The 13,360-nt window shown below is 40.0% G+C and overlaps 1 protein-coding gene across 1 annotated transcript in view; it reads right to left on the reverse strand.

Moving 5' to 3' along the window:
• ubr5 (ubiquitin protein ligase E3 component n-recognin 5) overlaps positions 1-13,360 on the reverse strand; it is a 145,404-nt gene that overhangs the window by 33,490 nt on the left and 98,554 nt on the right. Inside the window, exons 25-35 of the mRNA XM_061777803.1 lie at positions 11,780-11,906; positions 11,569-11,666; positions 10,969-11,123; positions 10,779-10,870; positions 10,509-10,655; positions 8,882-9,000; positions 8,673-8,799; positions 5,307-5,436; positions 697-857; positions 323-562; positions 82-205 (exon numbers count right to left, since the gene is read on the reverse strand). Coding sequence (XP_061633787.1) covers positions 82-205; positions 323-562; positions 697-857; positions 5,307-5,436; positions 8,673-8,799; positions 8,882-9,000; positions 10,509-10,655; positions 10,779-10,870; positions 10,969-11,123; positions 11,569-11,666; positions 11,780-11,906 — 1,520 coding nt within the window. The remainder of the gene's footprint in view (positions 1-81; positions 206-322; positions 563-696; positions 858-5,306; positions 5,437-8,672; positions 8,800-8,881; positions 9,001-10,508; positions 10,656-10,778; positions 10,871-10,968; positions 11,124-11,568; positions 11,667-11,779; positions 11,907-13,360) is intronic.

Raw genomic sequence — 13,360 nt, forward strand, 5'->3', positions numbered from 1 at the left:
TCTGAGTCCTGAGGACTCAATGTGGAGTGAAAAATAATTGCATGGTCTGTTAACTGTGGCCATATGTTTAAAAACTCCCACCTCTTCCACATCTGCTGAAACAATGTCATCCTGTTCCTCATCTCTGCTTCTGACAGGCTGAGACTGGTTGCTGTGCCGGGGTTGGGGATTCCTAATGATATAGGAAGCAGTAGTCTGATTGGAGCTGAAAAAAATGGAAAATAAAATAAAATAAGATAATTTTGTGGTATTATCATAATTTGTAGGTCACAGATAAAAACAGGAAACATTGGGGGAAAAAATAAAATAAAAATCAACACACTTGCTAGATTGATCGGGTGAAGGTCTTGGAGGAAGTGGTTCAACAGAGAAGAGCTCCTCACTGCCCTGGACGGCATCAATACTTGTACTAGCCAAAGTAAATGGGGCTGTAGGTCTTGCGATGCCCATTCGCACAGGAACGATTAGAGACTCTGCCACATTACAGAGCTCCTCTACAGCGTAGGGTAAAAGAGCTTGGAAAACACGACGGCATTTGCCTATGGGTTGGGGGATGAAGTTGCTGTAAGGAAGAAAGAATTGGACTCGGAAAAATCAGACTGACAATGCATTAACAAGCTTAACTAAAACTACCTATATAATAAGGTAAAAAACCTTGTGTTTTTCCCCCCCTTCACTTGTATGTGGAAGTCTTACTTTTTCTTCTTGGATGAGGCCATCTCCACACTGAGGATTACAAATACTCTGGATACAGAGCGTAGAAATCTCCTCGTAACGTTGACTGCCTCCTCTCTTCGGCCAGGAGTGTACTTGTTCTGCAGCTCCTTCACCAGTGTACCAAGTAAAGTGTCTATGAACTGACAGAGGGATAAGACAATGAATAACAGCGGTTTATCAGTTGAATGACCTCTTAGTAAGGCTGCACGATATTGGAGAAAAATGTAATTTAATTCATTATTATTATTATTATTTTTTTTTTTTAAACCTACCTAATTTGTTTGGACAGCTTATAGTAGTTTCAGTGGAAAATAAATTATGCAAAACAGTCATTTGTATAAAGTCTACCAGTATTTAAATGCACTGGAGCATTGAGTAACAGTCCAGACAAGAAGTTGAAATAATTATATAAAAATCAATCTGTTCTTTCAACATGTTTTAACATAGTATGCATTCATATTCATAGATCATTTTACACTTGAGACTATGTGAGTCCCTGCAATTTATCGTCATGAAGTACAGATACAGTAATCCACCCTATATGACAGTTGTTGCTTAGTGGTTCCGCTATATTGTAGATTTGAATTTCTACAATTTGTACAATATTTTCGTGTTATCCATTGCTCTCTCAATATATTCTGTTTCCGCCTGCCACGATAGCAATTTTTTAGGACAATATACGTTCCCAAAAACTATCACAATAAACGATAGTATATTGTTGATGTGTTTTTTTTTTTTTTATGCCACTGATATAATGATGATATAGCACATAACTCAGCTACATCAAGTTTAAGAAAAAATAACTTTCAATTCTAAAGAACATTGAACATTGGCATTGTAATGTAGAACAATAAATATCTTACCTACAGTGCGTCCGGAAAGTATTCACAGCGCTTCACTGTTTTCACATTTTATGTTACAGCCTGATTCCAAAATCGAATAAATTCATTTTCCCCCTTCAAAATTCTACACAACACCCAATTAATTATGAAATTTATTTTATTTTATTTTTTAAAGTTTTGCAAATTTATTAAAAGTAAAAAAAAATCACATGTACATAAGTATTCACAGCATTTGCCACAAAGCTCAAAATTGAGCTCAGGTGCATCATGTTTCCACTGACCATCCTTTAGCGCTTCCTACAGTTTAATTGGAGTCCACCTGTGGTAAATTCAGTTGACTGGACATGATTTGCAAAGGCACACACTTGTCCCTATAAGGTCCCACAGGTGACAGTGCACGTCAGGGCACAAACCAAGCATGAAGTCAACGGGATTGTCTGTAGACCTCCGAGACAGGACTGTCTCGAGGCACAAATCTGGAGAAGGGTACAGAAAAATGTATGCTGCTTTGAAGGTTCCAATAAGCACAGTGGCCTCCATCATTCGTAAATGGAACAAGTTCCAAACCACCAAGACTCTTCCGAGAGCTGGGCGCCCGGCTAAACGGCAATCGAGGGAGAAGGGCCTTAGGGAGGTGACCAAGAACCTGATGGTCACTCTTGTCAGAGCTCCAGCAGTCCTCTGTGGAGAGAGGAGAACCTTCCAGAAGCACAACCATCTCTGCAGCACTCCACCAATCAGGGCTGTACGGTAGAGTGGCCAGAGGGAAGCCACTCCTTAGTAAAAGGCACATGGCAGCCCACCTGGAGTTTGCCAAAAGGCACCTGAAGGACTCTCAGACCATGAGAAAGAAAATTCTCTGGCCTGATGAGACAAAGATTGAACTCTTTGGCGTGAATGCCAAAAAATAAAAATAAAAAATCTTCACGCAGAAAAACTTATTTACACCGCTAAATGTTTGTACATGTTGATGTACAAATTTAAGATTAAAATTTAATTTGCCTCATTTCTTTGCTTTTTTGTTCTGGCCTTCAACTTCACCCAGGCCCATCTCCACCTGCTGCCTGCGTCAAGCTGTGCCACATGAATATCATCCAGCTCTTTAAGCACTTTCATTCTGGAAAATAATTGACTAAAATCATTGTCTGCTTCACTTCATTTTTCCACTATTACCAACTTCAAAGGCTAATTCCAAATGCATCCTCCAGGAAAATATTAAGTACAATAATTTGTATTTTTGAAATTGTCAATAAATAAATAAATAAAATTGTACCGGCATTACCAGATAAGTAGCAACCCTTTATTGCTCAGTGACTGTTTTTCTCAATGTCTTTATGTCTCAAAAGTGTTCTCTGTTGCTTAAACGTAAGAGTAGCAATAGAGGATGTCCGCTCTAGAGGTGGGTTGAGTAGCCAAATATTGTACTCAAGAGTACTGTTACTTGACAATAATGTGACAAGTAAAAAGTAGCCCTCCAAAAAATTACTTAAGAGTAAAAAGTACACACTGAAATAATTACTCAAGTACTGAGTAAATAGTAACTTCTGATTTATTAATTTTTTTAACCACAGCATAAACATCAATAAAAAAATTACAAAATAAAATGTGAATGTGCAAATTCTGATGTTGCTGTGTGTGTGTCTGCACAGTCAAAACTACAAGACCTGCAACTTACTGCATGGTGTTTTCTAAAGTTACAAGTGAGTTGAAATATCCACGTTTGAGCAGACAGTGCCAGACAAATACAACAATAAATGTAAGCTGTTGTTTTTGTTCATCTAAATGTAAACAAGAGTAGCGTGCTGTTGCCTTCATGGTAACGACGACCTTCCCAAAATGGCCGCCACGAAGGCACGACAATCAGCCGGGCTGTCTTATCTCGTGTTATTACGTATGCTCAGGAAACCCAATAGAAAATGTGTGAGGTCATGTGACTTTCTTGTGTCGTTTGATTGGTGAACTAGACTTAAACGTCACTAACGCTTAAATTGGATGGGCGCAAACAGCGCCCAATGCGGAAGTCGAAGTCGTAGTCTCGCGCACAAAATAGTTAAGCAATAAATAAAATTAGCGAGCGACATGTTTTTTCTGGTCTCGTCAACTGACCTATCCAAAGCAGGTCTCGACCACACAGGCGGAACCTCAGGCCAATGCACTCGCATATTAGTCCGCCGCGGAGTAATATTCACAATTACATCTGCGTGTGGATGGTGAATGGATATAGCTGCCAGTGTTCCAGGACTACGAAACAGCCTATGACGAAAGCGACCCCTCCCCCCAAAAAACCTAATCGGCTCTATACGATTCGCGTAAATGGCCTATTTTCAGTTCAAAACGCCTGACTGATTTGCATGTATGTGTCATTACTTTCCGGATGCACTGTATATCCCAAAAAAAAAAAGAGCAAAACATTAAAATTATTAAACAAACATTTGACACATAGGTATAGTCATTAACCCACTAAAGAGGCCCAACAATGTCTTAAAGCCTGCCAAATTTGAATTAATAAAAAAACACCATGTACTCTAAAGCATTTAGGCTTTGTCACTGATTTTAAATCCGATGGCATACATTTTAATAGTTTTTTTAATTATTTTTTTTTTTTTATGAATGTTATGTACTGTATAATTTCTGCTGCCGCTTGGCTTTTAAAAAAGATATCTCTCAATAAGCTTTTACAAGGTTAAATAAATAAAGGATAAATAAAATGTAAAATAAGGCCCGCCCTCGAGCTGCTGGACTGTGATGTGACGCCATCAATCAAATAATGCTGAAAATTAAGTTCGCTGAAGTCAACTACTGCCTAAATATTGATAACGTGCGCGGCTGTGGTTATGGTTTATCAACAGTTATCTTTCCCATATGTGTGTGTGTTATGTGGGGGGCACACACACAAACTCAGAGTGCCAACATCTTAACGATGTCGCCGCAGTCAAGTGAGCTTTTTAGCTCACTAGCTTGTTGACTCACGAACATAATAAAGCATTAACTTTCCCTTCGTCACAGTTGTGTGCATCTACTGAGCAAACGCCGTTCGGCTTGCTGCGTCATGAGCGGTGCGGCAGTTGTTACCACAACAATGAAAATTTATTGAGTCCATTGTAGGGAACGATAACCCACCCAACTATGCCTCTGATTCACTGTGTGTGGAAGTTCTTCACCAACACACACACACACACACACACACACGGCGGGTATTAAACCATGCATCTCGGATGTGGGACGCACATGAAACGAGATCCCTGATATTTGAGTGCATTAATTTAAATGACACAAATTGTTGTGTACACCTGAACTATGTCTCTTCTGAGCTAGCTCTCCACCCTTCCCTGTCTCCCCAAATGTAAACTGTTGCGACGCACATTAGTTTCATTCTGAAGAGCGATACAGGAAACGCAGTTGGTGTACACTGTTTTCCGTGTCCTCATTCATAGTTATCATACAAGGTGATCAGTATTTAACAGTCTGGACTGCTCCGCATGTTTTTTCAAGGGTCATAATTTACCGAAACATTGCACTAATCTTATTTAAATGTCCAAACAGGTCCCTCTGCTTGTCTTCTTTAGATTACAATTGATTCACTGGATATTAAGTACACCAAGATCGCAGGGACGATTGCCCATAAGAACATTGCGATGACAATGCTCAATATTATCGTGCAGCCCTACCTGATATATAATAATAGATTCTTGGTTTCACAATACAGCAGGAGCATTGTGAATAAAGCATGGTGCTGAGTGGACTTACAGTGATGTCGGGAGCACACTTGACAATGAGGCAGTGGGTAAAACAATCAAGGCGAATCGTGCCACTCTGCTGATTCAAATAGACCTGTTCTTCAGGAAGGAGGTGGGCAATTCTGCTGCTGGCACTAAGACTAACAAAAAAAATGAGAAAGTGACAAAATAAGTCTGTGCATGGTAATACAGTTACTCTCACAGGAGGATAAGAATGTGAAGCCGTGACACGACTGAACTCGACAATCGCAAACAAATTAGTCACACACCTACTGATATCAAATTGGCTGTAACAAAAAAATTGCGACAAGTGTGGTTTTTCGTTACTCTCAGTAATTCTTGACAATACAGTTAATATAAACAAGCCTGTGCACGCCATAATTCGATCAACTCTTTCTCTCTGTCTTCAATTTGGTTTGCCATTTCTACAATTGGCGTTTTCACTGGCCAAAAACATCTGTGCTGGCGCATCACGTCGTAGAACCCCGCACACATGCAAGCCGACATGGAATCACAGTCAAATGGCCTTTTCACACTGCTCATGGCGTTCACCACGGGGCAGGACACATGGACGACAGTGTTTCGGTGCAAGCTTGCCCATATTTGGAAGTAGTTGCTTAGCAGCCTATCAGGAAGTAGAATGGATGCTTTTCACTGGTTGCAGGGCTCAACGAATATGGCCAAAATAATAATACAGATTATTTTTTATCACTATTGGAAGCATAATTATCAATCGCGATTATTCCTCATGTTAGGGAAAAATCTTTATTTTTATTGCGCACTACTTAAAAAAAAAAATTGTCGCCCCAAAAAAAAAATTCTACTTTAGTGAGGGCTAACTGAATAAATGTGCTATTACTTAATGGAAGCAAATAGAGTTAATCCATAAAAGGCAATAACATTAGGCTGCAAGCACAGACTTGTCTAGGACGGTACATCTTCATTGTTCTGCTTGACCATTGGTCAGTCATGCATGGTCACAAATTGCAAAGAACAAAGCAGTTGTGATTTCCCTCTCTATTTACTCCCGGCGTTTTTTTCATTGCAGTCAGGCCTGCTGAAAAGTTGAAGTCAAGGCAGCCATTACAATGATTGTTAATAGTGTCTTACCATGACACCCCGCCTCTCCCCCAATTGTCCTCAGAGGGCCAACTTCAAAATAAAAGCTTTGTATATTACTACACTGGACATCAATGCCATTTTAGGCTTTTATTTCGAAGTTGGCACCAGAGCCCAGTATCGGAGCTTAATGAAGCCTTAACTATGCGTGCGCCCCCTGGTGGCTGACTAGGTTGTGGAAAATGCTTAAAATGAAGCACTTTGAATATGCCGCAGTGCCCACATTTTGAATGTTTAAAAAAAAAAAAAAATAATAATAATAATAATAAATCGCCAACGACACGGCTCATTTAATCATGGCAACCAAAATTGTGGTACAAGGTACTTTAATTGTCAATTCTTCAATATGCGTAACACGTAGAGAATTTAAACTACGGTACTCAAGGGCCCGCGGTGCTACAAGTACAAATAATAAAAATATAAAAACTAAATAAACTATAGTATATACAGTATAAAAAGTATTAATTGAATGTGCAAATATCTAAGGTCAGGTGACGTGTGTGGTCAGAGAACCAAGGCAAATAAGACATAAATTAGATGACAAAAGAGGTTCCGAAGATCTTCTCAGCTGCCCACACTATGCAAATGGCTGCAATATAACAAAGAGTGACAAAGTTTTAAGGGGGTCTGAAAACATTCCGTACCCACTGTATCTATATGGTTCAATAATTTTTTTCTGAATACAGACCCTTGCCAAAAAAAATGTATATCATGGAAAGGTTTATTTAATTCCATAATTCCATTAAATAATAATTAAAAAACACTTTCATAGATTATAGATTCAGGGCCCACAATTTAAACATTTTCAAGTATATTGTTTATTTTTACATAATTTGGGCTTCCAGCTCATAAAACCCACAAAATCAGGAATTCAAAAGATTTCAATACTGTGAAGAAATCAGCCAAATTTTTGCAAGCCATAAATGTTTTAAACTTAGTGTCACACACTAATCGCCTCCTAAACTCAAAACACCTGCACAGGTATCCCCAGGTGTCATTAAATTGCTTCAGTTTGGTTCAATTGTCTCAGTTGGGTCCAATATGGGGAAGACTGCAGACTTGACAACTGGCCAGAAGACCATCATTAATACCCTCCATAGGATGGGTAAGCCACAAAAGTTAATAGCTAAGGAGGCTGGCTGTTCACAGAGTGCTGTGTCCAAGCATATCAATGGAAGGACAAAATCTGGCAGGAGAAGATGGACATACAAAAGAGATGACCACGGGCTTCAGCTTATCATCAAACAGAGAGGATTCAAGATCCAGATAGAGTGGAATGTGGCGGGAGTCACAGCTTCAAAAAACACCACGTTCCTCGGGTCAAGCCACTTCTGAGCCAATGTAGGAAGCGTCTCAACTGGGCCAAGGAGAAGAAGGACTGGACTGTTGGCCAGTGGTCCAAGGTCCTCTTTTCTGATGAAAGTGTGACTTTCATTAAGGAATCAATGTCCAAGGGTTTGGAGGAAGACTGGTGAAGAACAGAACCCAAACTGCTTGAGGTCCAGTGTGAAAATAGCAAGTCAGTCACGATTTGGGGTGGAATGTCCAGTGTAGGTGTTGGTAAACTGCTTTCTTAAATTCAAGGTCACCGCAACAGTCTACCAGAATGTTTTAGAGGACCTCATGATTCCTTCTGCTGAGGAGCTGCAGATTTCATCTTTCAGCAGGACCTGGCCACTGCCCATACCGCCAGAAGCACCAAAACATTTGATGCACATGCCATCACAGTGCTTGACTGGCCAGCCAACTCACCAGATCTAAACCCCATTGAGAATCTATGAGTTATTATCAAGAGGAAAATGAGGGGCACAAAACCTAAAAACAAATATGAAGTGACACCAAAGCATCAAGGAAATCTGGGCTTCCATAACTCCCAGGGAATGCCACGTCGTATCGAGGCAGTGATTCCCAACCAAGTATTGAAGATTAACATATCGTTTTGAAAGTACCATATTTTGATTGATTTAATGTGACCCTAATTTCTTTTTTTCTACAAAAACTGAGAAGTAAATGGTGATTACTTCACAGTATTAAAATTTTTGTACTTCCTAATTTTGTGGGTTGTATGAGCTGGAAGCGCAAATTATGTAAAAATAAACAAAAATAATTGAAATTGTTTAAATTGTGGGGCCTGATTCTATAATCTATGAAAGTTTAACTTTTTGAATGGAATTATGGAAATAAAACTTTTCCATGATATTCAAATTTTTTGGAAAGGGTCTGTATATTGCTGGAAGTAAATAGTTTTGTTACTTACGGATCTTTATTCTCTTGAGAACCAAACATGATCATAGACTTGAGGGCATTCCAGTCCTGCAGAACCCTCTCCAGAGCCAGTTGAGCAAAGCGAGGGGGCTCTAGGTCATGATCTGGCATATCAGAATCTCAAATGGAGACAAGGAGACATTTTCATACAGCATCGGCATAAGGAGACTTAAGTAAAACATGAGCTTAAGGCAAACCTACCATCTGCACTTGCAGCCTTGCGATTTCTGTCCTCTCTGATGCGTGGTGGCCTGTACTGACAGTGTTCAACACTCTGCCTGGCAACAGTTTGCACAAGGAACAGTAGTATATGCTCGCCCCTAGAGATGGAAATAACATGAATCAGAAACGTATCTTGCATTGACAATCCTCTTTCCATGCCAAGCAGAACTTTTACATTAGAAAATAAATAAGTAGTACAGGTATGAGTAGGCCTGTCACGATAATTACTCTATCGACTTACTATTTGATAACTAAAATGGACAAGCAACTTTTTCCGGACTCGATAAATTGTCGTAGTTGTGGTGACCCGGCGTGTGGACCACGCAGTGAGCCGCCAGAGTGGGACAGCTGTGTCATTAGCTGCTTGTGGGCTCATGGAACGCTGGCGGACCAGTACACTCTTGCCGGTCTTGGCTCGGTTCAATACTCCACAGCCTTGCTCCATGTGCAGTGCGTAGATTCACACAACAGAGACACTTAAGGGAAAGTTAACCGTCTGTTATATTCACTTGCCCTGCCGCGAGCTAACAAGTTAAGGAGCTAAACAGCTGGCTCCATGGCGGTGATGTCGTTTTTTAAAACATCAGCGCCTATCAGAGTTGTACTGTGTTTCAGTCCTCAGCTAACACAAACACGGGAACGTTAACTGTTTATTAAGCAAAACCTTAGTGGCACAAGTTATCCAGCCAGTCGTTGACTACAGCGAACGTCAACGTACATTTGATTAACAGGTGAAGGGCTCTTCTTCAGCGGACCAACCACACAGTAGCCGGGTTGACACAGACTTTTTTGTCATTCCGATTGAAATCATTCCATGTGAAGATCTCTGGTGAACTGTTTACAAGTGACGTGATCTATTCCGCTCGGGAGCATACATGATGTGCACTTCGTCATGAATGTCACGTCAGTTATCAAGATGGAGGTCGATCATCTATTCAGCACAGTAGTTGGGATTGTTTTTATACATTTAAATAAATAAAATAATCACGTGATGAAAAGAACTTATAATTTGTTAAAAACAAGATCTCAGTCGGGAGCAGCCATATTGACACCATGCGTAAACGATGACGTCACCGCTCATCTACGTCAAGACGAATCATGTGCAGAAAGAACATTTCCCGACTCTTCTGAATGACAGTATACATGGCAAAAATGTACTTTGATCAGTTAGGAAAAAGGAATATCCCACCCCTGTGAAACAATGAAATTCCATTCGAATTTGGACTGTTTATTCCGAATGACGTGTTTATATGGAGCAGTTTCATTTGGTTCGGCCTTTTAAACTGATTATAATCGGAATAGAAGACTCCATATAAATCAGGCTAGTCTTGCAGCTCTTTATTCTGTATTTCAGACCCATGGGATTCATATCACAGAGTAAAAAAAAAAACAATTTAATAGAGAAACAAGAAAGGAAATTAGAACAACAACAATACTGATTTAAAAGCAATAAAATAAAATAAGGGTGGGCGTTTTTACTATGATTTCAGACGCATTAAAAAAAATATTTATTGTGACAGTTTTAGGGAAAATATATCATCTTAAAAAAATATCGTGACATGCCTAGGTATGAGTAATTCAAGTTTATTGCGGATGTATAACTTACCTGCTGTTCGGTGCTGTAACCAAGTTAGTCGTCGTAAGCAACCTATACAACAAATCCAGGCGTGCAGCCTTTTGTCCAGCAATCAGTGTTTTACACTTGCATTTCTCCCAGCAGTCACAGTATGCTGTCGGAGAGGTCCTCTTGAGCCTGGCAAAACAGCAATACAATTTTATTATCCAACATGTGGTATGAATTAAGATGAGATTCATTTAGAGCAACATAACATATGAGATATGGACAAGGCTAAAAACAGCCATACTCAATACTAACTTGCAGTCGTGTCCTTTGTGACACACTCTTGCACACTCAGTGCAGCAGCAAAGAGACTCAAGTAATCCGCATGTCCGACACTCAAATATGTCCTAATACAAAGTGTGAGTTAGAGACAGCTTCTATTCAACATTCAAGTCATTCAATTATTTGCAGCGATCCTGTCCATTGGTTCAGTGTGAGGGCTGACCTGATTAATGTGTTCAGCTCCAGTCCAAGTGAAACTGCATGTGTCATTGCAACAGAGTACATAAAGGGGTGAATCGTCAGGGTTGGTCCCCAGGGGACAAATCATTTCCATGAAAACAGAGTCTGAATCCTCCTTCTCTGCAATGCCTGGGTCACCTACTATGCATTTAAGACATTCATGCACACAAAACAAACAAAAAAACATAATAAAAGTATGAGAATTGAAACATTACAACATATAGTGAGCAGCAAAATAGGTCACGAGTCTCATAATTTACAGAATAGCTGTAGTTATTCTACTGCTATGACAGCAGACAAAATGCTGAAAAGTCTCTGTGGGAGATTGAAGCAGTACCGAGGAAATAATATGTTAGAGTTCCCCAGTGGAATACAGTGATGCAAATGATCTCCCTAGGCAAAATGAGCAAACAGACGACAGTTCATCACACAGAGGGGTTCATGAGTGAACGAAGATTTAATAAGAAATAAGAACTAGGTTTGCAGTATATTTCAATAGCTGCAGTTGGAACCAAATTGTGTATTTATAAAATCTATTCAAATTACAACAAAGCCAAGGCAGGAAGTCAACACATTAACTGACCTTTGGCCATTTTCTGTGCTGCCTCCAAAACTGTGATGGCTGCCGGGTAGGCTCTCCCACTGACTGCCAGCATGAATGGGGTCATTCCACGTGCATCCCTTTTAAAAGGAAAGCAAAACCATTGAATGAAAGGTAAAAATGTATTCAAAATCAGTTAAAGACAAAAATAAAAAGCATATTATGATGTATAAACTTTACTAAAGAATTATACTTGGCAGAGAGTAGTTCACGTAGATGTGGCCTCAGAACAACACTGTCACACATCAGCTTCAGGATAAGGTGAGCATTGGCCTTCCTGTCTTTCGATTCAACAACAGATGGCTCCGTGGATGGTCCAGCTAATATTGAGGAGGGAGAATAGACATTGTGAGAAGCTGCAACACAGAAGAGGAGAGCTAAACTCTACTACACACTGCTATAAAACGTAAAACAAAAACATGACCCAACTAATACAACATCTTATGAACACAGCGTACAATGTATTTTTTACAATAAATACTTTAGAATCAACCTGGTTGCATGGTTTTGGCATATTAGGCTGCCTTGTAGAGAGGTCTGCAAAAGGCTTGTTAAATCAGAATCTTTATTTTCCAAGCATGTCCAAAAAACACACAGGGAATTTGTCTCCAGTAGTTGGAGCCACTTTATGGAAATTCTCTCATGAGATAGTTCCATGAGATAGGAATGGCTTGTCAGATATGCACACAACACTAGGCCTCACTGGCACAGACAAAGTTTGTTGGTCCTAAAATGAATCTCATCAGGACATTCTAAAAAAAATTCATGACATCGGCAAATCACAAGTTTGGTCAAACCCATCCACAAACATTTTGACTTCTACCTTTTAACCATATTACAAGAGTACCGTATTTTCACGACCATAAGGCGCACTTAACAGTCTTAAATTTTCTCCAAAATGGATGTGCGCCTTATAATGCGGCGCGCCTTATGTGTGCACCGAGTTCCAAAATCTGTAAATGTTGTTGTGTGACTTTGATGAGCGCTCCGCTTGACTGACTGGGAGCATTTCCTACCGACACGCTGCTTATATAGAGGAAAGGCGGACGTGACTGAGGACAGCATGCGTACGTTAAAGGGGGAAGGGTGCGTGTGAAAGAGGACGCTAAAGGCACGTCCCCAGTAGGTATATATTGGCTAAGGACCCCCGAAAATGGTACCTAAGAAGAGACACGCTTACGAAGCATAGTTTAAACTGCAAGCTATCAGTTACGCGGAGGAACATGGGAATCGAGCAGCCGTGAGAGAATTCAAGATCAACGAATCCATGGTTCGCAAGTGGATGCCTGGGCTAAGGTATCTGCTTTGACTGTTGTCCGAAAGCCGGCATCATTGCTGAACAGCCCCCTGGCAACGAGACTGACTCTGACAATGACGAGAGGGAACCCGGCATGTTTGATGGCGAAATTGCCCAGCTCTTCATTTCGGATACAGAAGATGAGGACTTTGATGGATTTGTGGATGAGGATTGATAAAAAAAAAAAATAACGTGAGTACATTGTTAAATACGTCAATAAAGTATAACCGAAGTCACTGTTTACATTGTTAAATACGTCAATAAAGTATAACCGAAGTCACTGTTTACATTGTTAAATACTTCAATAAAGTACAACCAAACTCAGTTTAGCTCCTGCTGCCTTTTTAAAAACGTACGCTAGCTTAAAACATACGTTAGCATTCATGCATGCTAAAACATACACGAGCAGGCATGAATGCTAACGTATGTTTTAAGCTAGCATATGTTTTACCATGCCTGCGCCCAATAATGTGTATG

This window comes from Phyllopteryx taeniolatus, chromosome 6, assembly GCF_024500385.1.
Source record: "Phyllopteryx taeniolatus isolate TA_2022b chromosome 6, UOR_Ptae_1.2, whole genome shotgun sequence".
NCBI lineage: Eukaryota > Metazoa > Chordata > Actinopteri > Syngnathiformes > Syngnathidae > Phyllopteryx > Phyllopteryx taeniolatus.